At 40.8% G+C, this 25901-nt stretch overlaps 1 protein-coding gene across 8 annotated transcripts in view; it reads right to left on the bottom strand.

Moving 5' to 3' along the window:
* Positions 1-23320, bottom strand: part of LOC121854280 (B3 domain-containing transcription factor ABI3-like) — a 52227-nt gene extending 28907 nt beyond the window's left edge. For 3 of the 8 annotated variants that reach the window (XR_006086524.1, XM_042348838.1, XM_042348841.1), the window contains exons 1-3: positions 23116-23320; positions 14517-14694; positions 5198-5413 (exon numbers count right to left, since the gene is read on the bottom strand). Coding sequence is in view for 7 of the 8 variants with exons in the window: in XM_042348838.1 (XP_042204772.1) it covers positions 5198-5413; positions 14517-14694; positions 23116-23176 (455 nt within the window). In the remaining variant the exon portion in view is untranslated. Of the gene's footprint in view, positions 1-5197; positions 5414-12704; positions 12780-14516; positions 14695-22727; positions 22856-23115 lie in introns of those variants that run through there. The other 5 variants (XM_042348837.1, XM_042348845.1, XM_042348843.1 and 2 more) reach the window with 4 other exon arrangements.
* Between the last annotated feature and the right edge of the window lie 2581 nt (positions 23321-25901).

The following is a 25901-nucleotide window of genomic DNA, read 5'->3' as shown; positions in this document are numbered from 1 at the left end:
GTTATACAATTATCGTTCCTAATTCATAAATCGTGTTAGAGCAAATTCGCGTTATCAAAACACGCGTTATAGCAGAACTCACTGTACCCCGAAATCTCCAGTCATAAAGGAGTAAGCTAACCAAAGATGCTCTGTAAAGCAGTCCATCATCACTTGATTTGTGATGTTATTTACATTCCCTTCAATGCTTCTTCATTATCCCTATCACATGCACTGTACATGCCGGCACATACCATACTTTATATACTTTACTTCTTTTTTCTATAACAAAGGCTTGCATACCTCTCCTCCTTGCAATACTCTAAATTCCACAACCAATACAGTACTGCTGAAAATACAGCCACATCCTGTAGATATATGAGACGAATATTGCTGTAATATGTAACTGTACTATTTACCATTATTGTTTCAGGTCTCTGTATTATATGTTATAATCATACTCCCTTTTGTCACTGAATGTTAGTTCATGTTTTAGGCACATGCGCGCTGTACGCGCATGCGCAGAGAGAGATTCCAAGACAGGACGTTGTTTCCTCTGTCTTAACTCCTTTTGTGTGTTTGTCCCAGAAATAGAACTTACGAACTTGACACCAGTGTGTTTCCTTCACCCCTGATTGGAAGTATCACCTGGGTCTCCCACATGGCGCAGTGTTTAGCTGGGACATCACATTATTCAGAATTGGAGTGGACACAGAATCTCTCTCGGAGCCGCTATCTTGTCAACTCCTCCTGCCGAGTGGATCTCGGGCTTACCTCCACAAGATATTCCTGGATTTACAGTGCAGTGTTGTGCAGTGCTTTTTCAGTGTTGTATGTGCCCTTTAGTGTCTTTAAAGTGTTTCCCCGTGTTCCTGCACTTTTTACAAAAGAGGGAAGCCTATTTAAGACCTATGGGAGAGCTCAAGTTTTGACATCCTTCCCCGCTCACGTCTCCCATGGCACTGGCGAGAGGAGTTGCTGTAACCGCCAGCCACCCGCTCTCTGGCCAGCCTGCCTCGGGTACACGCACGAATGAACGCACACACACACTCACAGACGCTCGCAGATATCTTCCATTTAAAGACGATTGCTTTTCTGCTCACTTATTAATTACAGTAATTGTGAGAGAAATAAACCAGGCTATATGGAAGATCAGGAATTTATTGGGTTTTCTTCAGACACCCAACAAGCCCAACTTCAGACGGATGTCAGTGCAATTAGTGGACTCCAAGTGGATCAAGCGGCCCCACCCACCCTTAGCCCCCACTACACACGTCCGCAATCTGCCACAGGTGTCGACTTCCTTCATTTAATTCAGTTTTTGGAAGAAAACCGACGACAAGACGACATCAGGAGGCGACAGGAAGACGATGAACGAAGACGTGAAGAGGATCACAGGCGTCAACAAGAAAATGCCAGATTCAGTGCCATTATCGAGTTGTTGGCACCTGTTACCCTTCAAGCAGCTACTACACCTGCCTCTTCGTCCACAGGTGCACCTGCAGGGTCCTCTTCAACTTCTTTGCCCCCCCCACAGAAAGCACTCGCTCAGAGTCCACCGCCACTCCAAGCTGATGCCTCGTTCCAGGTATTCCGTGAATGGCGTCGGAGGTGGGACGATTATTCGATGATGGTCGATTTATCGAGGTTGCCTAGGGAGAAACAGCTGATCCAGATGAGGATGTGTCTCACCCTAGAGAGCAACGTATCCTGGAGCACACCCTGCAAATTCCCCACAACACAGACAAGACTGTGAAGGACGTCTTGGATGCTTTACAGACGCATATCAAGGGTCTCGCAACGAAGCTCTCCGTAGGAGAGAACTTCTCAGTTGTAAGCAGCTGGAGGGTGAGTCGTTTGCCGATTTTTACGTACGACTCAGACGCATCGCTGAGGAGGTTGACGTTTGTCCTGGGAACTCGTTGACTTGTGAGGAAACACAGCTGAAGATGATTATCCTCATGGGCGTGCGGGACGAAGAGCTTATTCAGAAGCTTATCTCCCTCGACACTGCCTCTTCTCTACAGGATGTTGTCACCACCTGCCGCTCTTACGAAGCCACCAGAAGTGCGACTTCTGCCATTCGTGCTCCATCTAACCAGCTGTGTGCCATCTCCGCATATAAGAAGAACAAAGGACGTGACCGGACTTCAGCTTCACATCCGACTTCAGCTTCACATCCGACTTCAGCTTCACATCCGACTTCAGCTTCACATCCGACTTCAGCTTCTCATCAATCTTCAGCATCACTTCAGACTTCGACGCCAGGTCATTCCTGCCAGTATTGTGCTCGTCGGCATGGTTCTGAATGCCCTGCCGCTGACAGCACCTGCAATAACTGTGGACGTCGTGGTCATTGGGCTAGGACACTGAAGTGCCCTGCCAACAACGTTCAGTGCCGCTCCTGTAGCCGCATTGGACACTATGACAAATGCTGTCAGTCACGGAAGAAGAATGATACTACTTGCAAGTCTCAGGCGGCGAAGAACAAGCGCTGTTGTCGCGTGGGATCCTCTTCTTCTCCTGTCAGCAAGACACCTCAGCCCATCTGTGTTCACCTGTCATACGGCGACATTACTTCCCGTATCCAGATGCTTCCTGACACAGGTGCGGACGTCACAGTCATCGGCACAAGACACCTCGACATTCTGGGGATCCCTAGGAGCAGTTTGCAGCCACCGTCAACTTCTACAACGCTCACCGCAGACGGTTCTACAATGGCACCTGCTCTGGGTACATTTCAGGCTACCCTCACCCTAGGTAAGCAGTCATGTTCTGCCAGGATTCAGGTCCACAAAGGTGTTCAGATGCCACTACTGTCTTATGGCCACTGTCAAGAGTTGGCCATAATATCTCCAGACTTCCCTAAGCCAATTCTGGAAATAAAACATGTCAACAACGACAACCCTACGAGGCCCTTTGAGTCCGTCTCTGCGGATTTCTTCGTTGTGGCGGGAAAGTCCTTTCTCGTCATCGCCGACCGGCTCTCAGGTTGGCCTGTTGTCGTTCCCTGCGGAGGCAACACTACTGCCTCTCATACAGTACGTATGTTCTGTCGCTACTTCCGGGAAGTTGGTGTCCCTCTCCGCCTGAGGACTGACGGCGGGCCCCAGTTCACCAGCAACGACTTCCGGGACTGCATGGAGCGATGGGGAGTTTATCATGTGGTGTCCTCGCCACATTATCCCCAGTCCAATGGACATGCCGAGGCTGCCGTAAAGTCCGTCAAGCATCTTATCCTCAAGACGGCACCCTCAGGCAACATTGACTGTGAGAAGTTTGACCGGGGTTTATTAGAATTGCGGAATACCCCCAACTTCACAGGTCGCTCCCCAGCACAGATGTTATACGGCCACCCACTACGGTCATGTGTCCCTGCCCATCCTGAGTCCTTCTCGAGGGAGTGGCAGGCCAAGACCGAGGATTGCGATCGTCGTGCAGCCGCCCGTGCTGACCACGTAAAGGCACAGTACGATCAGCACACCCGACCCCTTCCCAGGTTGAGTATCGGGCAAACAGTTCGGATTCAAGACCCGACGTCTCACCGCTGGGACAAGGTCGGGGTTGTCATGGGCTGCGGCAAGACCAGGGACTACGAGGTTTGTCTCCCTAGTGGTCGGGTATGGTGGCGGAATCGCCGCTTCCTTCGTTCAGTACCGTCCTCGAGTGGTGAACCCCTCCCCCACATCCCTGTGAACCCTTGCTTGGACGAGAAAAGTAAGTCCTCATTCAGTGACCCCCAGTTTTCCCACGTCACTCTCAAAGGCTCATGGAAAAAGAGTCCGCTCGAGATTGCACTACGAGCGTGAGGGGGAGGGAGGTGTAGATATATGAGACGAATATTGCTGTAATATGTAACTGTACTATTTACCATTATTGTTTCAGGTCTCTGTATTATATGTTATAATCATACTCCCTTTTGTCACTGAATGTTAGTTCATGTTTTAGGCACATGCGCGCTGTATGCGCAGAGAGAGATACCGGGAGAGATTCCAAGACAGGACGTTGTTTCCCCTGTCTTAACTCCTTTTGTGTGTTTGTCCCAGAAATAGAACTTACGAACTTGACACCAGTGTGTTTCCTTCACCCCTGATTGGAAGTATCACCTGGGTCTCCCACACATCCCTTTATTCAAATTAATATAAAACAGAAGTTACCCATCTTCCTCAGACAGTGACACTTTGTTCTTCCACATAATTATTTTCCAGATTCTCTGCACCATTTCATCATGACACTCACTGTACCATAATTATTTCACTTATTTTCATGAAACTACTGTATTGTACTTCAGAATCATCAAATAATGCACACATTGAAATATTCATGCTATATAAAATCAATTGGCATTTTCCAGAAATTATCCTAAATAAAGTTTTTGTTTTCATGGCGAGTCAACTACACAAGACCACTAAAAGAGTACAGTGGGGTATGCTATAACGAACGGATCCTACTACGAATATTCCTATAAAGAACGGTTTTACCTATAAAATTGAGAATGCTATAACGAACAAAACTCCTACAACGAACATTATTTAATTTTTTTTTTACTAATTTATTGTTTTTTTATTACAAGTATTAATGATATTCTTTATTTCAGGGGTTTAGATGCATATTTATGCACTTTTTTACAATTTTTACAATTTTATATGATATTTTTCAGTGCTAAGTGGTTGTATTTGGGGGCCTGGAACGGATTAATCCTATAACGAACGAATGCTATAACGAACAAGGTTCTAAAACCAATTAGATTCGTTATAGCATACCCCACTGTACTGCACATTTATCCAGAAATCAGGCAGCTAAATTAGCAGTAATTTTTTGCCAACATGAGACATGCTTCACATTAACCCTTTCCATTCAAATGAAGGTTGAGGTACCTGTGTTGCTGAGACTGTGCTGTATGTAACAGATTTTCAGTTATTACCAAATTATTTTTTTTTTACAGAATGCATACAAACCAGTTTTTGATCATATGAAATATGAATACATTTTATTTAAATCCAATCCTCTCATATGTCCGTAATTCAAGCAATTACTGTAGGGAAGACACTCTGGTTGTAACAGTCCATCACCCGAGTGGAATGGGTTAACTGTGCTATTTGAGTTAACACTTTACAGTACTGTACTTAGGCAGACAGGCACTCTTGTCATAACATGTTTTATTTCAAAGCACTTAATCGTTCAGCCCTAAAAACAATGATGAATGTACCACACTTACATCCTAGCTGCCTTATTTCTGAGATTTCCCTTGACTTCCTTTTTGACTTTGTCTATGACTCTTTCAATGCCTACTGTCACCCTGTTCTTTACAGAAGTAGCAGTCTTACTGAGCTTCACCTTGATGCGATCCACAGTTGAGCGAATACCTTCTTGATCTTCAATAGTCTTGGGTACCACAGGGCTAGGCTGTACCTGAGCCAGAGCCAATGGTGCTCTGGTGATATCAGTGTCATAAATATATGTGAAATCTACCTAGTAAGCCATAAGGATAACATGTAATCAATGAATGACTAGTGGTGCAGTGCAGTTCTAATTAATTAGTCACTAACTTTTAAGTGTTAATACAGTACTGGCACAAAACACATAGAAACACAAAACCACATATCAAGCTAAAATTTTAACAAATCACATATGCTCATATACAAAACATTTGGACATCAACCCATGCACTTACTGTAGTCAAATAATGTAATGCAATACTGTACAGTCTCGTCTCCCATACGCATTTGTCACTACTGATATAATTTAAAATTTTATTCGGCAGCAATGTAAAACATGATCAATGATAAATGGATGTCATATGCAAAAGAAATATCTTTGGATCCAATTACATACAATATATGGCAAGATTTACTCTATTGTCATATTGAGGTGATATGGTTGAAAATAAGTACTGTAGGTATCAACCAGAGCAAGATATCCCTCCACTGCAAAGCCAAGTACAATACATTACTTTAGCGCTAGGAGAACTCGATGATGATGCAAAAGCAGTCCAGTTGCCTCGGGGTAACCCACCACGATGAGGTTTAATGACACCCTTCCATGCATAACATGGTAACTGTGGTATACTGTGTTTGATGATGGAGCAGCCTTCTGTGCAACATACGGAATCACCAGCCCATAAAACTCTCACCCAGTACCCTTTGTACATGCAACACTCCGACCCAAAAATGCAGCAAAGACCAGGGGAACCACAGAACTCTGGTGCTCCAGTTGCTATCAAGCACATTTGAACCACATTTTATGACTGGATACCCATCCCATTGCCAACTCACTTTTACAAAGTGGGAACTGGCATTACATGGAGGACTTCCAAGTCCCCTTTTAGCAAGTTTGCAACTCCCAGAGGTAATCAAAGATTACATGCCCATTGGAAAGCTGCACTACCTTGAAGTCTTCTCTTGAAGGCTAAAGGAAAACAAAGTAAAATTAACTACCGTATATACTCGTCTATAACCCCCCCTCGTTTATAGGTCGATCCCGATTTTTTGACCAAGAAATCGTTAATTTATGATATTCCTCGTTTATAGTTCGACCCACGTTTTTGAGGGTATTGGAACAACAAAACCTTCAGTAAAAACGCTCTACGTCCTATAAACTGAGGCTCGCCGTACCTGAAACACGAGTGCCGAAAGCAAAGTGTTTACCATTTATTATTACGACACTTTACACTGAAACGCGAGTAGTTTCAACAAAAATATTGTATATTTCCATTCAAGTATTTATTCAAGTCAATTAGGAGGGAATATTATTGTAATACAACAGTTTTTAACTAAACCATTTGAAAAGCGATTACGGTAACATCTTTTGAACGAAAGAAAGCGAAAGTAATTGTTTTCGTCACGATTTTATCCCACTTTCCACTGTAATACGTACGTAATTTCAGCAAAAATATTACATTTCCTTGAATGTATTATATCAAGCACAGTACGAATAGAATATCATTGTAATATAACAGAATTTTAACCGAAAACTATTAAAAAAACGAGTAACATCTCAAGAACATCGGAAGCTTAGGTAAAGTCTTTTGTTTTCGTCATGTATGTTATCCTATTTTACATTGAAATACATCACGTTTCAGCAAAGCTACTATTTATTTTCGAGATTATATACTGTATTCATTCAGGCGCAGTTTAGGTAAGATATACGTGTGATGTAATAGTTTTTTAACTGAAAACGATTCGAAAAACACGTACCCTCTAGCCCTGTTCAAGGAGAGGACTGGGAGAAGCTATTTGGTGCTGCAGACGATGACAAGGAAAATGATTTGGATGGATTTTAATGAAAATATTCAGAAATATGGTATCGTAATATTTATTCAAGTCAATTAGGATAGAATATTATTGTAATACAACGGTTTTTTAACTGAAAACCATTCGAAAAGCGATTACGGTAACATCTTTTGAACGAAAGAATGCGAAAGTCATTGTTTTCGTCACGATTTTATCTCACTTTCCACTGTAATACGTATGTCATTTCAGCAAAAATATTTCATTTCCGTGAATGCATTATATCAAGCACAGTATGAATAGAATACCATTGTAATATAACAGTATTTTAACCAAAAACTATTAAAAAAACGAGTAACTTCTCTTGAACATCGGAAGGTTAGGTAAAATCTTTTGTTTTCGTCATGTATTTTATCCTATTTTACATTAAAATACATCACGTTTCAGCAAAACTACTATTTATTTCCGAGAATATATTCATTCAGGCACAGTTAAGGTAACATATACATGTGATGTTACAGTTTTTTAACTGAAAACGATTCGAAAATCACGTGTACCGTCTAGCTGATACACGCAACAGCTGGTGGTGCGTCATGCGTCGTTGTAAACAATAGGAGGTTGAAGTAGATTACCGGGTATTATATTAAGTGTGAAATATCAAAAAGGTTTTTATTATCGGTAGTTTTTGTAGATCAATGAGAACTGTGATACCGTATATGATATGATAAGTTAGCCTGTGCTAAGAACTTCAGCACAGACTACTGAAAGCACGTTGTAAGGTAATTTAGCCTATTGTAAGTTGGTGAGCTTCATTTGCTGAAGGAACTGCACAACTTTTCATTACTAATTGGTACATATTTTATGTTTCCATTGTTTACTGGCAGTAAATGGTAAATTTTTTCATGTCTGAAGCTAAAAGTTGCTCCTCGCCCTTCCCATCATGCACGGGTTCAACCTAACAAAACTATTACGCATGTATAGGATGACCCCCAATTTTTTGCCTAAAAATTTGGTCTTAAAAACTCAAACTACACACGAGTATATACGGTACTGTAAATGTAATCTTATATGATAAAGCCAAAACTACTATTTCTCTTGTTAAATATTAGAAACTGCAGAAACTAAAATTGTATACAATTAACAACTATAAAATCCATAAACAATGAATACTGTACAGAGTATTTTTGTAAATGATGTAAGGAACTATACAAAATTTATTGTAACAGTACAAAAAGTAAATTTCCATGAGGAGTGCAGGTAGACCCTGATATTCGAGGATATGATAGGTAGAAATTTGCAGTCACTAGTAATTTTTTGTGCTGTGCTTTATGAGTGAAAACCCTTAATTTACAGGTGGGGGGGAGGGGAATGTGTTTCTATACCCACTTTTAACTAAATTTTTAAATTTTCAATCAGTACAAGTACCCAGTACTCACTTTAGCATTAGAAGTGTAATGTGTCCAGCAGTGTTTGAAAGAGAACGGATTGACTCAAACAGTACGGTCCGGGCTGCAGAGGACTGACTGCTGTGCTGGGATATACAGGGTACTCTCTCTCTCTCTCAACACAGAGCACTATTAAAAAAACTTCAATTTTAACATTAAGTACTGTACTTCATGGAAAAGAGCATGATCTTTTAATTTTTTTAAAAGATAGCTAAATACCCTGGAGTAGTTAAAAAAAAAATGTAGGAGTTTCTCTTAACGCAGAATGATATCAAATACACGAAAATCAGCAATTGTACTTTAGAAATTTTAACAAGCAAAAATAGGCATTTATGGCATTTTGCCTGAACACCTAGGCATCAATTGCATATGTTAATCCTGTTTACTCTTTTAAAGCATAGAGTTTTGTACAGATTATTAATTTCTATTGCTGCCAGTTTTACCTCCTGGCAGAGCAAAACAAGGGTACTTTATTTGAAGATCTTCCATCAAGTGACATTTGTTATTCAGCCTTCAACATTCGACTTTTTCCTGCTCTACTGAGACAGCTTTCATCAAACTTAGCATTAACCCTAAAACTGAGATGTCCCTCATTCGAGGCCACTTATATGTCTGCAGCGTCCCTCATGTCAGAACAGCAATTTTTTAAACTGCGTGCCAATTTTAACCAGTGGTGGGCATGGTTCCGCTAACCGCTAATTAGCGAAGCTAACTTTCTCGTTAGCGGATTAGAATTTTCGCTAACTTTGGAAACCATTAGCAGACCAATTAGCTTCCGCTAAATTTAAGTCCGGTAACAAAATTTATACACGTGTGTTCCTGTCTGTTGTAAGAGTGTGACGCAGCGACGAGTGTCTCCAACAGCCAGTCAGGCACGCTTGGCTGACTGCGTGTTAGTACGTTTAAACGTGACAAAGCATGATTTGTCGACGGCGCACTGCAGCAGCTGAGCAGCATTGTGTAATTCCGCAGTTCTGAGTTCAGTTCACTTACGACGTTGTCACATTACAGACAGTCTAAGCAGTCTTACAGTGTCAGCAACTGCAGCGCAAGTTATCACTTATTGTTATGGAAGGTGAAGATGTTTTTGTTCCGCCTGACGAAGCTGGGCCAGGTGGGCCTGTTGACAGTGTTGAGGTGCCTGCAGTGGCTGTGAGTGAGGCCGCTGAGGCGGAGGCTGCTCAGGTTGAGGGCCAGGAGTCTCAGAGCCCGTGGCCCCACCTGGATGACTACTTTGTCCTTAAGTCAAGGGATAAGAAGAATGCCAACATCTTGTACTAAGACCAACAATAAGTTATATAAAAGTGCACTTCTATAATGTGTATGTGGTTGGTATTGCAAATTTACATGAATAATGCCGATAGGTTGTATGAGAATACAGTCGACCCTCGTTAAAACGGACTAATAGGGGGGGAAGGGTGTCCGTTCTAGCCGATTGTCCGGATTAACTGATTTAGGGGTTAACATTGCATAATAATGCATTATATAGCTATGTGTATGTTTATTTGAGTGCCCCGTCATAGGAGTCCGTTTTCTCTCACTTCAGGACACCTGAGTCGTCCGTTTTCTCTTAATCTTAGAGTTCACCAGAGACTTCGTTATTCCTTAGAAGTGACACAGAATTTGAAATTGCAACTGGGACAATCCCAGAACCAGAAATTTGATACGGACAGTTCAGATTTCGTCTGATTTATCTGAAATCCGGAATAAAGGGGTCCAAACTAACGAGGGTCGACTGTACAAATTAATTATTTGTGAAATTGTATACAGTGTACACCTTGATAAGTTGATTATCATCTGATCTTGACATGATGCTATTTGCTATCTAATATACTATAGGAATAGGCGCGCGCACATGTGTGTGTGTGTGTCTGTCTGTTCTGGGCAGCCGAAACGGCACAACCGTTTTTCATCAAACTTGGTGGAAAAATCGCAAAAAATTAGTAGAGTGGAACAAACCTGGTCCCATGTCGATGGTTTCTTTAGGAAGGCATTAATTAACCATTTTATTTACAATGGAAAACGATTCAAGTCTACGGACTTGGCGCACCCTCATTCGCTGTACGCTAGCCAAGCACGAGCATTCAAACTTTCACTGGGCACGAAGGTGCCCGCGATCACTTGTACAGTAATATAGTTTTTGGATTCGTTTAATACTTTGTCTTTTCGTACAGTAAATAAAGATTATAAAGTGTGTGTTGAAACTTGAATGTAAACTAATGTTTAATTTCATTTGTTCATTTAATTATTTGTGTACACATTGATCATCATCTGATCTTGACATGCTATACCTTTTTGGAAAGCTCTATGTCTAAGCTACAAGACAACATACGAAAATTTCAGCTCTCTAGGTCTGATTTTAAGGGTTTTAGAAGAAAAAAATAAATAAATAAATTCTTATAATAAAAGTTAGCGGTTAGCGTTAGCTTCCGCTAATTTTTTTTAGCTGTTTAGCGTTAGCAAAGTTAACTTTTTAGTTAGCAGATTAGTGGTTAGCGAAGCTAACTTTTTGTTTAGCTGTGCCCACCACTGATTTTAACATTCATAAAGCATGTCATGCCTTAGTAGACTCCCTTTTGCTTACCCACATCTTAGTAGGGCTCTCAGTTGCCTTTGTCATTACACCTTGATGGTGTTTTTGTAAATGATGAGTTTTTTGTTGAATTTCAACCGAGGGGTGAACAACATTCTGCACTATATCAAGGATTAGAGGAAGACTTTGTTGTATTGATCCTACACAGTACATGTTTCTAAGGTACCACTTGCTTATAACCATGAGCAGACTTTATTTGTATAATCATAAATTATTGCTTTGCAGAGGGTTATTTTGTGTGATCTGAGAAATAAGATTTGTTGCATCCACTTTTTAAGAAACCTGGTCTTGATACTGAAAATGTTATAGTCGTCCAGTCTCCAATCTCACTCTTATCAAAGATCATAGAGCATGCTATGCTGGATCAGTTACTTCCTCTGTTCGAGAGAAATGGAATGATTCCTCTACTCCAGTCAGCCTATAGGAAGCACCATTCAATTGAAACGATTTAGTACTATTAAGCACTTGCTCATGGTGTTGCCAACCAATTCTATGCCAATGATAAACCGCCATGAAAATAATAAATTTTGAAAATACTGAGGAGGTAATGAAATCCTTGATGTCTGATATGTATTAAGATTTGGATAGGTAGGAGTAAATTTAAAGCTGAATGATGGCAAAAATGACATTACTCTCATCTGAGGAAATAAGAGGAGTGAAAGCGGAAATAATTTTGGCTCTTTTAAACTGAATTTTGAAGAGCATATAGCTTCAGTAGTTAAAGAGTTACAACTTTCATATTTGAAATCTACTGTATATATTGTTAAACACCTGAATCTTGTGCAGGTGGAAGTCAAGCACAGTGAATAATTCTGTTTTATACACCAATACTAATTTTTGCAGAACTACATATGTACCATTTGTGTTCTGAATGGAAAAAATCTAAGTTTTCTCTTTTTAGTTAACAACATTTTACCTTCTGTAAAACCTTTCAAAGGCACAATAAGAACTGGTTTTCTCTGTCCATTTGGTAATTCTTGCAATGACACCCAAATCCCATGGTAAAGCAGTTCATGTGCAATTTTGGGTATCAATATTTACCCCATCTGTGTAACATCGATTTATTTGATATTCCCCCTTTTTCTAAAGAATAGTTATGCAACCTTTGATTCTCTTCCTCCACCACTGAACATTAACTCTCAATAAATGAATACCGTAAGTTCTACAATGCTTTTTAACCCCTATAACAAGTCTAAGCAAAACACTACTAATTATATTTTTTTTTATGAAAAACATTTTGTGTAAGATACAACTTCAACAATTTGTAGATGAAAATTTTTTTTTTATTGTCATGCACACAAGCAACAACAAAAAAAACTATACTGTACAAGTACTGTAAATAAATGAACTAAAAGTACATTCAGGTTCAATAATAATATCTAAGAGGGTGAACAAATGGAAAACTTGTCAAGATTGGGTATACTGTACTGTAATTTTGTATGCTACTTATTAACTTACGACTTCAAAAATCCTCGAAATTTGGACTTTGTTTTCAGACTTGACGCTGAGACACTATTTTCTGAAACTGATGACCTGTTAAATGGGGAAAATATTACTTTCTTATTATTTATATAATCCTGAATGGATTAGGGAATGGTTACTCAGCAAAAATCACATTAGAAACGTCTGTTAGTAAATGTGCTCTTAGTACCAACCAAATATGCAACAAGGACAACAACCTTGCTTAAGACATCACTGAGCAGATTATGAATGAATCTAGGACAGTGAGAGACTTTTGTGAAGGTTTATCTAATCAGTGCTTGGTAGCATGTTCAAGCACTAGGAGTGTTGACCGAGATTCCCAGTTCTTGATAACACATCACCAATCTATAAAGACACTCCATGGGTTATGAACACCACAAAGTTATAACTGAGGATATCAATATTGTATGCCTGCAGAAGTGTTTCATATCTAATGGTAAGCTCCCACTCAGTCTGCCCAATTATGTGTACTGTACAGTATTATGATCGTAGTTTTACTCACACATGTCTAATGTCTGTTAAGAAATTGGTACCACATGTACCTCTTGTACCAAAAAAGACTACCAAATTCCAATATCATAGGATCACTATCTACCTGGGCAACTCCATACTCAATGTGCTGAACACCTATGCTCCCTCAGATCAACTTCACTGCACAGATCTCCCAGACTTCGTATATACTGAACCCACTGTCCTAATTGGTGACCTGAACACTAGACACAAGAAATTAGGGGACCCCAACACCAATGACAGGAGACTTATCTCATTACTAAGAGCATATGAAGATGTTCAAATCATAATAATGAGCCAACGCATCTATTGCGGGGTTCTAGACAAGAGTATTGGTTTTAATCTATCATACACAACTCACTCTGATGTAGCCAGTGATCACAAACCAATCCAAGCAGGTACAGTGGTCCCTCGGTTAACGAACGCCTCGGTTAACAAAATTTTGGTTAATGAAATACCTTCCATAAGAATCTTCAATTCGGTTAACGAAAAAAAAATTGATCAACAAAATCCTTACGAAAATCACGTTTTGTTGTGAGCATCAGCTGATGGCCCAGTCTGCCAATTCAGTAATCTGTTCTAAGTTTAAATTCGTTTCCAATGGAGTAAATACACCCGTTTCAATAAATTTCATCTTTTTAATATTTTTGAATGTTTTATATTAAAATCAGTAGTCAATTTAACATTAAATATTGATAATATATGCACCAATTACTTAATATCCCATTGAAACAATGGATTCGGTTAACAAACGACCTTCTGGAACGAATGTGTTCGTTAACTGAGGGACCACTGTATACTGTATATGTAGCCAATGCCACTCCCACTGGTGGAAAACTTAAGACATATTGTCAGGTCATAAGCGCAATTGTGTGTGTTGACCTGAAACTTGTCACTGCAACAACTCACATAGTACAGTATTTCTGTATGAATTTAGCTGAAACCTGATAGACATCATCACTATCCAAGACATCATCACTATCAACTGAGTATATGCATGGGCTTTTCTGGGGTGACATGGTCAAGTTGAGATTCATGGCTGAACTGGCAGGTGTGTGGTGGGTTGTCTGAGTGATGTGCTTAAGTTTAGGTAGGTGGAAATCAGGGGTTTAATACCAGAAACTAAAAAGCCAATAAAATAATGATAAAACACTTTTAAGGACATTTGCAACCTATAATTACTATTCATGCAATTCATTAAAGTTCTTTGTAATTTTTATCTGAATTCTTGGGTTTGTAGTTTACACAGTTTATAAAAATTAAATGAAGTAATCTTACTTGCTAACGATTCTTTGGATATCGTCATCGTCAAAATCACCAAAAATAGAGTCACAACAGGAGCGCCCTTCCTTTGGTCCACAACAGTACTTTTGCTCAGGCGAGTCACCTGGCTGGGGACAAGTCATATACGTTGTTTGTCCCCAAACATTCTCTCTGCTGCAGGTCACTGCTAAGCCTGTAAGGCAGATCATTCATGATAAAGTTAAAATAAATTTCAAATCATATTTGTATATTTCTGACCAAATAGCATTATAAACGAAGGGTCATAGAAAAAGACTACTAAATGGTCTTCCTGCCATAAACAAATTAGAGTACAATAAAATTACTTGTTCTATACACATATGAAAGTACTATACATTATAAGCATTTGGTCACATATGAATGCATAAACATACATACTGGGTAAATACTGTAAGTGGTGCTGTTTGCAAAGCACTTATAAAACTCGGTCAATTGAGTAAAAAATGTAATCCAAAGATTAAAAAATACTAAGAACATAATTGTTCTGAAATCTGCAATTATTTCTGCAAAAAAGATCAGACATACAGGCTGTAAATAAAAGGAACTTGAAATACCATTATTTGCATAATTGGATAATATAAAAAAAAAAAAAAAAAAAACTAAGGTGAAACAAAAATGTAATTGACAAATACAAATCCTTAAGTCACCTGCTGATACACTAGACAGTGCCTTAACTATTTTGGCAAATTGACAAAATCATTTCTTTACTACTGTACTGTATCCCAAATGTCTGATTTTAGCATGAATGGATTATTAGCCGTTATATTGCACTGTATTCTCAAGTTTGGCACTTAACATTGCTCAGTGATTTTTTTTTTTAATTTGCCAAAGTACCATAGGCTATGAGGCCATGGTCTATGTCCGGTAACAGAAATGAAGTAAAAAAAGAAGGTAATAATATCAACATTCTGAAACATATTAAATCAAGTGCAGTTTGTTTACATGTGCTAGCTGACTAATGGCATACCAACTAGCAGCCATCCTGCCCATTTTCACATGTTGGTAGCCCTACCCAGTGAATTGAGATCTTACCCATCGTAGTGCCTGAAGCACATTCTTGAACAGCGCCTGCCACCGTGAGCTTGGGGTTCCTAATGACTGAGCACACTGTTGGGTATGTCAACTCTGAATACAGCCTAAGGACCTATGGCTTTGATGGCAGTGCTAGAATGGAACCATGCATTACCTAAACAGTCAGTCAAAGGGAGTCCATCAGAGGAATCTACTCGGCATGGAAGGATACACTAAGGGTGTACCTCCAACTCGGCCCATCTTAAATAACCAACTCGGCCCACCTTGCACACTTCAAACAAGAGCGGACTAGAGGTTCAGGAATGAGTTTGAGATATGTTTTATGTCTCTTTTGGTTAACTGAAATACAAAGAGTGTGAATGAGAGAATACCGAGGGTTCAATTGGTATGACGGACGAATTTTATGAGTTTATGTTAGTAGAACTTGATCAATGAACCATGATTCACATTCATAATGTGTGTGCTTCTCCAGGTGATTTCGAATAGGGTTTAAAATTACTGTATTGGTTCAAGCAATTTGCCTACAATTGATGTTAAAATGATTGGACAGTAGTGAGAGGATAGTGATCTATCTCCCTTCTTGAAAATAGGTACCCGGTATCACATTCGCTATCCTCCAGGATTTTGGCACTACACCCATTTTTAATGACATGTTAAAAAATTTGCTAAGGGCATACTAAGCTCTTCCTTACATTCCTTTAACCCTTAGGAACCGGGTGACGTTCCAGAACGTTCGCCTATTTTCCCGCCATTTATTCTTTTGTATTACTTTTTCATTTATTTATATTTTTTAATTTTTTTGGATTTTTGTTTCTCGATTCATCCCCAGGCGGGGAAGGGGGGTTACTGCCAGCAGCACCCTAACCCAGGGTTTAAGGGTTAATACTCTGGCAAATATCTCATCGGGACATGGTGACTTACAAGGCTTAAGTTTGTCTATTTGCTTACTAACATCGTTACAAGTCACTACTATCTCGCTTAATCTCTTTTCTTCACTATCTTGTTATATAGTCGGTGTCTGGATACCTGTCATCATGTTTAAATTTTCGGCGATGAAAACTGTTGAAAAATACCTGTTCAGATTATTACTCATTTCTCCGTCGTTATCAGTAAGCTCGCCGGTATTAGTCCAATCTTGTCTCGAGTTTTCGTTTGATATATTTGAAAGAATCCCTTGGGGGTTTAACTTTGCCTCCCATGCTACCTTCAGTTCATTACTATTCTTCTTTGCTTTTCTTATATCGGCCTTAACCCTACTGGCCAATACCTTATACAGTGGTCCCTCGGTTAACGAATTACCTTCCATAAGATTCTTCAATTCGGTTAACGAACAAAAATTTGATTAATGAAATCCTTACGAAAATCACGTTTTGTTGTGAGCATCAGTTGGGCAGCTGATGGCCCAGTCTGCCTGTAAACGCCTTAGTTAAGGACGTTCAGGTGACGGGCAAGTCGAAGGGAATGATTGAAACCAGTCTTTTGACGCATTCAATATTTATTGATGTGGTCAAAACCTGCAGACAACAAGGCGTTCATTAATATTACATGGTGATCTATCTGATACATAATTAGTTAGTCTCACACAATTTATCTTAATTATAATTGATTATTGAGCATAATGACATGATACAAAGTTCATAACTCTATTAATCTTAGCTACACTTCATTCCGCATTGTCTTATTGCTCCAGATAAGGCAGGAACGAGTGGGCATAATTAGTCCACAATATTTCAGTACTGAGGGGTATGTCATCAATTTGGCTGTACTTACAAGTGCGGGTCAATGCGAACCAGTATGGTGCTCCAAGGGAAGATAGTTCTGTGTAAATTGTTCCAGTACAAAACTCAGCCAGGATTGGGAGTTGTTGTTCACTGCTAGCAGAGTGTTGATCCTCACAGCATCACTTGAGGGGGCAGTGTCCTAGAGTCCAGGTGGCCACGCCGCCTTTTAAACCATACATTAGCAGAGTCATGATCTCTTCTCCGTAAACACCGCTCACCCCTTAATCTTTGTTCGGGTAAGGCAGCAAAAACGTCAGCACTGACACTAGTGTTGACGCCAGTAGCGATGAGAGTCCCGGTGGTAAAGAGTCCAGGTGGCCACGCCGCCGTAAACACTGCCCACCCCCTAATCTTTGTTTGGGTAAGGCAGCAAAACGTCAGCACTGACACTAGTGCTGACGCCAGCGGTGAAAACACTCCCGGCGGTAAACACCCCCCCCCCACATCTGTCGAGGTAAAGGTCGCGTGGTGGGGGGGGGGGGCTCACTCGAGAGGGCGATCTGTGTCATGAGATCCATGACACCCTCTCAGCGCTCACGCCAGTGGTGATGACACTCCCGGTGGTAAACACTGCCCCTCCAGTCGCTACATCTGGTGTGGTAACAGGCCGCGTGTGGGGTGGGGGAGGCACATGGTTGTTGACATCAACGATAAAGCCAGCGGCGATAACACTGCCAATTCAGTAATATGTTCCATGTTTACATTCTTTTCCAATGGAGTAAATATCAATAAAGTTGTGTTTTCTAATAGTTTTGCCTGTTTTATATTAAAATTATTAGTCATTTTAACATTTATTTAACATATTGATAATATATGCAGTACAGGGAACTAGTTAGTTGTGCACCCATCAGATGCGTGATTCGCTCACAAGGCATCAGTTGAGACTTTGAAACGGTGGAGAGCACCTATTTTGTTGGTGTCTTGAATATTTTTGCATTTTTCATTGAAATTATTGGTCATTCTGAACTTTAGTTATCATATTGATAACATATAGTGCAGTGCAGTGTTGATTTAAAGAAAATAATCTTGAATTACACATAGTGAACTTAAAATTTTATTGGTGAAATGACGCATCAAGCATGAGTCTCCTGAAAGGTGATAAATTCTCCTCCATCCCCACTTCCTTCTCTTCTCCCTTCTTCTCCACCCCCATTTCTAATTCCCATCATCATCAACCAGGAGCCTTCTACAAACACACCTCAAAGTAAGTGAACTTTACTGCAATTTTTTTTTACTTTGTATGTACTTTTCGGTGAGCTGGAACCAATTACCCAAAATCCCATTGAAACAATGGATTCGGTTAAAGACATTTTTGGTTAACGAACGACCTTCTGGAACGAATTGTGTTCATTAACCGAGGGACCAGTGTACAGTAATATCCCCGTTACCCGGAACAATCGGTGCAGAACACTTCCAGGAATGAGAGATTTTCACGAAACGAGACGACTCTTTCAAAGTCGGAAAAAACCCTTCATCCCGGAATTTCCCGGGTAACGGAAAAACAGTTCCCGGAAATTGCCCATTACATCATCTCTCGAACCCGGAAAAATAACCCTCATCCCTGGAATTTCCTGGGTAATGGAAAACTTTTCTTAGAATTTCCAGAAAATGTGCCTGATTTTCATCTCTCAAACCCGGAAAAAATCCCCAATCCAGGGAATTTTCCGGGTATAGGGGATATTGGGATTTTTTTTTCAGAATTTTCCGGAAAATGTGCCCCTCGGAATATCTTTCCCAAAGCTGGAATTTTATGGAAAATTCCGAAAGTAAACTAATAGCACACTTACACACATGCAAACAGTACAGTATACAGCTCCTCCCCAACTTACGACCACCCACACGTACTACCTGCCTCAGTCGTACCAAAATTGTCAAATTACGTATTTTCGAGTCCCAACGTCAGTACACAGACAAAATTTTTGTTTGTAATTCACTTTAAAATGGCTGGCAAGCTTAAAAGTGAGAGTCCTCGTCAGTGGCGTGTCGTGAGAAAATGCTAGGGTAAGCAAATGACGCTTTCTTACTTGTAAAGTCACGAGATCTAAAAGAATTCTTCAGTAGATCACATACAGTCTGTATGTGATCTACTAAAGAATTCTTTTAGATCTCGTGACTTTACAAGTAAGAAAGCGTCATTTGCTTACCCTAGCATTTTTCTCACGACACGCCACTGGTCCTCGTGATGCTGAGTAGAAAAAGAGACACCCATTTTAGATTTTTTATGTATTATTTAAGCATTTTCGACTTATGACCTGGATTTGGGTCCCTTACCCCGTTGTAAGTCGGGGAGGAGCTGTGTGTGTGTGTGTGTATATATATATATATATATATATATATATATATATATATATATATATATATATATATATATATATATATATATATATATATATATATATATATATATATATATATATATATATATACACATACAGTGGTAGCGGAAAGTTTGGGCGCAAAATTACAGGCGCCCAAACTTTCCGCTATTATCAAAACATACGATAAATACCAATTTCCGCCCAAACCTTTCGCTATATTTCAATGCTAGGGTTTGTACCACTATTTAGGCGAGACAATACGCACCACATGGCAACTCTGATTAGTCGCTTCAGTGAGCACGTGGGTGCAGTGTGTAAACTTCTCTCACACGGACTAGTCGTTTTTTTGCGTTTTGTTCTGTGTTTGTGCCTCAATATCTCTGTAATGGGAAGTGGTACAGAGCTGGGAAGAGACACAATTGTTGCTATTATAACCCTCTATAAGGAGGGTTATAAGTGTAAAGATATAGCCACTCGTGTGGGAATAGGAGTGCGCCAAGTTCAAAAGTGGATCAAGAAATTTAGAGACGGCGGAGGTGAGGATATTCCTACCCCCAAGCCTCGCTCTGGTAGGCCAAGGAAAACACAAAATCATACTTCCAAGGTTATAAAGAGGCAGTTGGATAAAAATCCAATACTCACAGCTCGAAAACTGAAGGAAAATAACCCTGCACTGCTCCAGGACGTGTCTGTAAGATGTATTACTGATCATTTACTCAAAGATTTACAATATGGCAGTTGTTGTGCTAAAGTTCTTCCCCTCTTAAGTGCAAAAAATGTACGGGATTGCATTGCTTTTAGTAAGAAATATAAGGATTGGACCCTAGAAGACTGGGAACAAGTCTTGTGGAGTGATGAGTCAACGTTTGTGGTGTCGTCTGGCTGCAGGTCCAAGCGTGTCAGGCGTCCCAAAGGATCGGACCCAAATGACCCCCGCTACACAGCTAAAGTTGTAAAGCATGCTCCAAGTGTTATGGTGTGGGGATGCTTTGCATTTGGTGGAGTTGGCAATTTAGTATTTTTTGAAAAAAATGAGTGTAAATCAGCACAGTTATTTCGAGTTATTGTGTGATAACCTGCCTGAAAGCTTTGAAAAGTGTAACGCTAGCTGGTTTATGCAAGATGGAGCTCCTGCTCACACAGCTCGATCTATTATCCAGTGGTTAGAGGACTGTGGTGTAGATTACTTCAAAAAGTGGCCTGGGAATTCACCAGACCTAAATCCCATAGAGCACGTGTGGCATATCATTAAAAAAGAGCTTCAGGATCGTGACGCTTCGACAGTAGCGAAGCTAAAAATAGAAATACAGGATATTTGGGATAATATCATTCCCCAACACGTAGAAAAACTGGCAAGATGCATCCCACAACGTTTGGAGAAGGTCATCAAGCTTAGAGGAAAATTGCTTGGCAAATAAGGTACGTCATGAGCCCTTTAAATGTCTATTTAAATGTCACAATTGTTTACATTCGTCTTGCACCCAAACTTTCCGCTACCACTGTATATATAGAGCTCCTCCCCGACTTACGACGGGGTTAGGGACCCAAATCCAGGTCGTAAGTCGAAAATGCTTAAATAATACATAGAAAATCTAAAATGGGTGTCTCTTTTTCTTCTCAGCACCACAAACCTCTCACTTTTAAGCTTGCCAGCCATTTTAAAGTGAATTACAAACGAAAATGTTGTCAATACACAGCGCAATCACTGACGTTGGGACTCAAATACATAATTTGACAAATTTTTGGTACATGTCCGGGTGTTCGTCAGTCAAGTAGGTCGTAAGTCGGGGAGTTGCTGTGTGTACATGACGGTAATGGATAATAGGGTCACAATCGAATTTAATTGATTTTAAGTAGTTTTCAGTCTTCGTCTGTGAGATGTTATCACGAAGGTGTAATGTTGAATCATGTCATCCAGTCGTGACCATTGAGGTATCGATTTTATCACAAAATTTTTTTTCAACCAATCACATTTGATTTTTCTCAAAGGAAGCAGCCTGGGTATGATTTTAATTTAATTGACCAGTTTCACAATGGCCGTGGTGGAGGTTGGTTGTCGTTTGTGCTCCTACAATTATTTTAAGTTTATTGCAGAGTTTTACGAGAAAGACGATTATTCTATCCAATTCTTACGTATCCCTGGTCCTTCCACTACTAACTAAGGTATTGTACTTTCGGACATGGCGCACCTCAAAGTTTTTAACTACTGAAACATTTAGGGTAGCTTAAGCTAAGCTTACCGGGGGTCCACCCCTGGCTAGGAGTTAGGTTAGGTTTTGTTAGGCCAGAGGACTCTTTCTCCCCCACCCAAATACCCTGATTTCCCAGGCTCTCCCCCATTATTGTTTGGAGGGGGAGGGGGGAATAGCAATTTCTGCCAAAAATAAAGGTCAGATTCGTTTAAAACACACCAAAATACACTGGAAAAACATATTGGTCAACCCCTAGGGATTCATGTTCTAAAGTATATATATATATATATATATATATATATATAACTACAAATGTTAGGTAGCGTTTATTTTAAAAATATCCGTTTTTAAACCTATTTCCACAAACTACAACAGTGTCCACTATAATAGAACAATGAAAAATCGGCGTTTTTAAAAATTGTTTTCAATAAATTTCGCCCGCGGGTTAGTCCTATATAATTACCGCAACAAAAAATACCCAATATTGAATTATGTCCTGTACTATAAATTGACCAATTCACTTAACCAATGGTTTTCAGGGACTTAACCCGATGAAAATAAATGAACATGATAACCTTATGTATGTTCAAGACGCAAGTCTACATGACCTCCGTATCCCGCTCTTAATCAGATACATCCTCTGAAACTTCATGGGAGGACTCCAGGTGGTCTGAAAGCCATCTTCTGGTCAAAACACACATCACGGTCAGCCCAGGGATTGATTACCATTTTTAAACTGTTTTTGTCTCATCTGTGTTTGGCTTTTAACAGCTTTCTTGGTGTGTCACTGGTTACCGTTGTTTGGATACCTGTAGTTTACTGTCTATATAACTGTTGAAACAAAGTGAATTTGTATGACCTTACTGTCTATGAATGCAGTTGCTCAAAACATGAATGCCGACGCTAATTAATACTCTTCCAATTTTTACTCTGTTCATTCAGATCTATTAGTTTTCATCGCAGAAGAACCTTCCCGTGATCCGTGACTCAACCCCTTCAGGAAATAACCCACAACCTTTTGTGTGTTGGCCTTGAGCCGCCACACCTTAACACCCACACTGCATTTTTGCAGTAAATAGCAATAATATAACTTCGGTTAACCACTGCACCCACAATATAAAACGTCAAACACAAGACTACACAAACTGAATGCAATAAAAAGTTAATAACACACATTATCAAGGACAAGTAAGCATTTCTAATACAAAAACAAACACTTCTAGAGTTTCTAATATAGCTGGATATTACTTTCCATTGTGCATGATGCTGCAAAGAATTGCAGTGGCGAGGATATTCCTTAAATGTCGATCCATCTTGTGCTATTACTTATTTTTCAGCCAACAAGTGACAGGAACAGTCAACAAGACCCACACTTATACAGGACTGTGGATGACTGGCCGCGCCTGTGCTGTGACCGCCGTCTGCTGCTCACCGACCTGTTCGTGTTACCACTCATGAAAAAACCCAGATTGCACCCTATATCTTTCCATATCAATACATTTTTTCAAGGTTTGTGAAAATGATACATGCAACATTAAAATATACAGTAATATTTTATTATAGATTCAGGATAGTAAAATACAACCGTCAAACAAAAGAATGAACAAAAGAAAATTGACCAACTCGATCGTTGGGAGACGAATCTAAAGTTCTATTTCTGAGTAAATCAATCACCATCTATCAATCTGTTATCTGAATGAATACATAAAACACTTCTTTTAAAGTAAAAGAGGGCAGAATGATTGCAAAAAAGTTTGCATCACAGTATTTTTATATCCACTGACTGAATCTGCTGCTTGTATAGTGTTTCTATCACTACACTGTATGTTTTCTTGTTTTAACCTCTGCTGGTTATTCTCGGTATATCTTTAGTGACATTATCCTTGTTTCACTTGTTTGTATACTAAGTACAATTTTGTCAATTTGTACTTGTGAAGGTTTTTCCGGTCCGTTCTGTTCTCGTACACTTCCAGTTGAACTGTTTACGTTACTCATTAGGGGTGAAATTGGCGATTCGTGGACACAGATTTGCCAAATCACTTGGCAACCTCAACCAGTCCGAGTAACGTCCTCACAAGGAGCACAACTCAAGGTTGAAGAAGGTAAGCTTTCTCGGAGTGGGAAATGTGAACTCTGGAATATCCTGGAGTGTTGTGATGGCAACGAGTGTGAGCTTGTAGTGGATTTCTCCCCTACAAACGCTGTTTGTCGCTGGATAGCCGACCCCGCGAATTCCACAGTGCATGCCTCGCGGTCTAGGTCAACCAGCGCCGCCTAACATAGCGGAGGTCAACTATTAAGCCACGCCTACCTCCGCTATATAAGACCTGACCTCGTGGTGACCTCTCTCTTCTTCTAGCTACAGCCGCACCAAGCAACACCACCTCCTCCGCCGCTCCCTGGCGGTCCTCGTTCCCGCCGGCGAGCATGGCGACCCACAAGCTGGTCCTCCTCTGAGCAACCTCACCAACTAGCTCTCTACATCACGCTTGTAACCACGCTGCCACTTCCCAGCACCAAGCTGCACTGTACATCCAATACAATATGTATACAGAGAGCACATTGTGAGTTTCCTTTCTCCATCCCGTCCTGAGTGTGAACCAAACATCACGTACCCCACAAACTCTTTCAAGACCAGACTTGACCAACATTGGAGCAAGTTAAGATTTCAGATTTGCCCCCGAGGGGGCTAGTTTATTGGGCACCCCCTTACATCCTGTGCAAGGTGAAGCGCAGAAGCGTTTACAGCGCCCAACAGGGAAGTATGAAAAGTTCATACTTGCCTTTATGACTCGTACATTAAGGGCGTAAAAGCCTGAAGGGTCATAGGTTTTGTCAAGTTACATAAAGTGAGAGAATGATGAGTGTGTGGGGGGAAAGTTCCCGGTACATTTTATCTGTTTATGGCAAAGAGTGGCAGGTCCCTAATAATGTCAAATGCCAGGCCTGTGACTAGGAGGAGGGATATCTGGTCTGGGAGGGAAGAGGTGTTGGTAACGGCTGGGGACCTATAGGAGGAGGTCATAGGGCAAGTGAGGATGTAGTGAGAGAGGGTGTGAGAGTCGGGTTGGCCACAAAGTTTACAAACAGTGCGGTGAGGCTCAGGGTTGCCAATGTACTCCCATAGGTACCTGTACCCTAGGCGCAGTCTCATGTATATAAGCTGTTGAGATCGAGTCAGGGATTGATATTCTTTGTAGTGGCGGTTGTCGTCACCGGTTACAGCGTCATAGTGGCATAGTGTGATGCTACCCCGTTGTTTCAGGTGTATCCAATTTTCTTTGAATGCCTCTCGTTGTGTGGCGTGTATGCGAGATTTGAGATGATTCAGGGAGAGGGCGAGAGTGGCTTCAATATCTTCTTCTTGTGTAGCTTCTTTGGCAAGCCGATCAACAGTGTCACAGGCAGTTATTCCTATATGTGACGGGATCCAAAGAAACTTGACACGGATGTCATCAGTTTGTTCTAGCCCGGCAACGGCGGCTAGGGTGTGTTGGGCGGCAGGGGAGGAGGGGGAGGGAAATTTGAGCCTCGCTAGCGCAGAAGTGCTGTCACCGATTATAAGGAGGTTCCGGCGTTCAGTGCGAGCATAGGTCGCCCCCTCATGAATGCCCGCGAGGATGGCTATGCTTTCAGCATCAGTGGAGGAGGCCCAGTCGTGGACCCTTATTTTCATGCAGGCCTGGCGCTCAGGAATCCATGCAGCTGCCCCAGCGCTGCCCAGCGTGGTAACAGACCCATCACAGTAGACGAGGATAGGAGGGTGGGAGGTCTTTAGAGAGGAAGCGACATCATTAATCTGCTCAAGGCAGTTAAGTTTGAGCATATACCTCAGTTGGGTGGATTTACGACCAGGGAAGGTGTGGACGACAACATCAACACACGGGGAGGTCCACGGCGGTAGAGGCGGATGAGTGTACTCGGGAGGGAGAGAGGTCGAGGGGGTGTAGAGGTGATAACGCAGGATGTCAGCAGCAGTGTGGACGGGCCAGAGTTGAGAGGGAGGGGGGAAAGTAATGGGGACAGGCCGGCGCAGGA

This window comes from Homarus americanus, unplaced genomic scaffold (genome assembly GCF_018991925.1).
Source record: "Homarus americanus isolate GMGI-L3 unplaced genomic scaffold, GMGI_Hamer_2.0 scaffold54443, whole genome shotgun sequence".
Lineage (NCBI taxonomy): Eukaryota > Metazoa > Arthropoda > Malacostraca > Decapoda > Nephropidae > Homarus > Homarus americanus.
The sequence above is the reverse complement of the archived record's forward strand: the minus strand, read 5'-3'. Positions and strand labels throughout refer to the sequence as shown.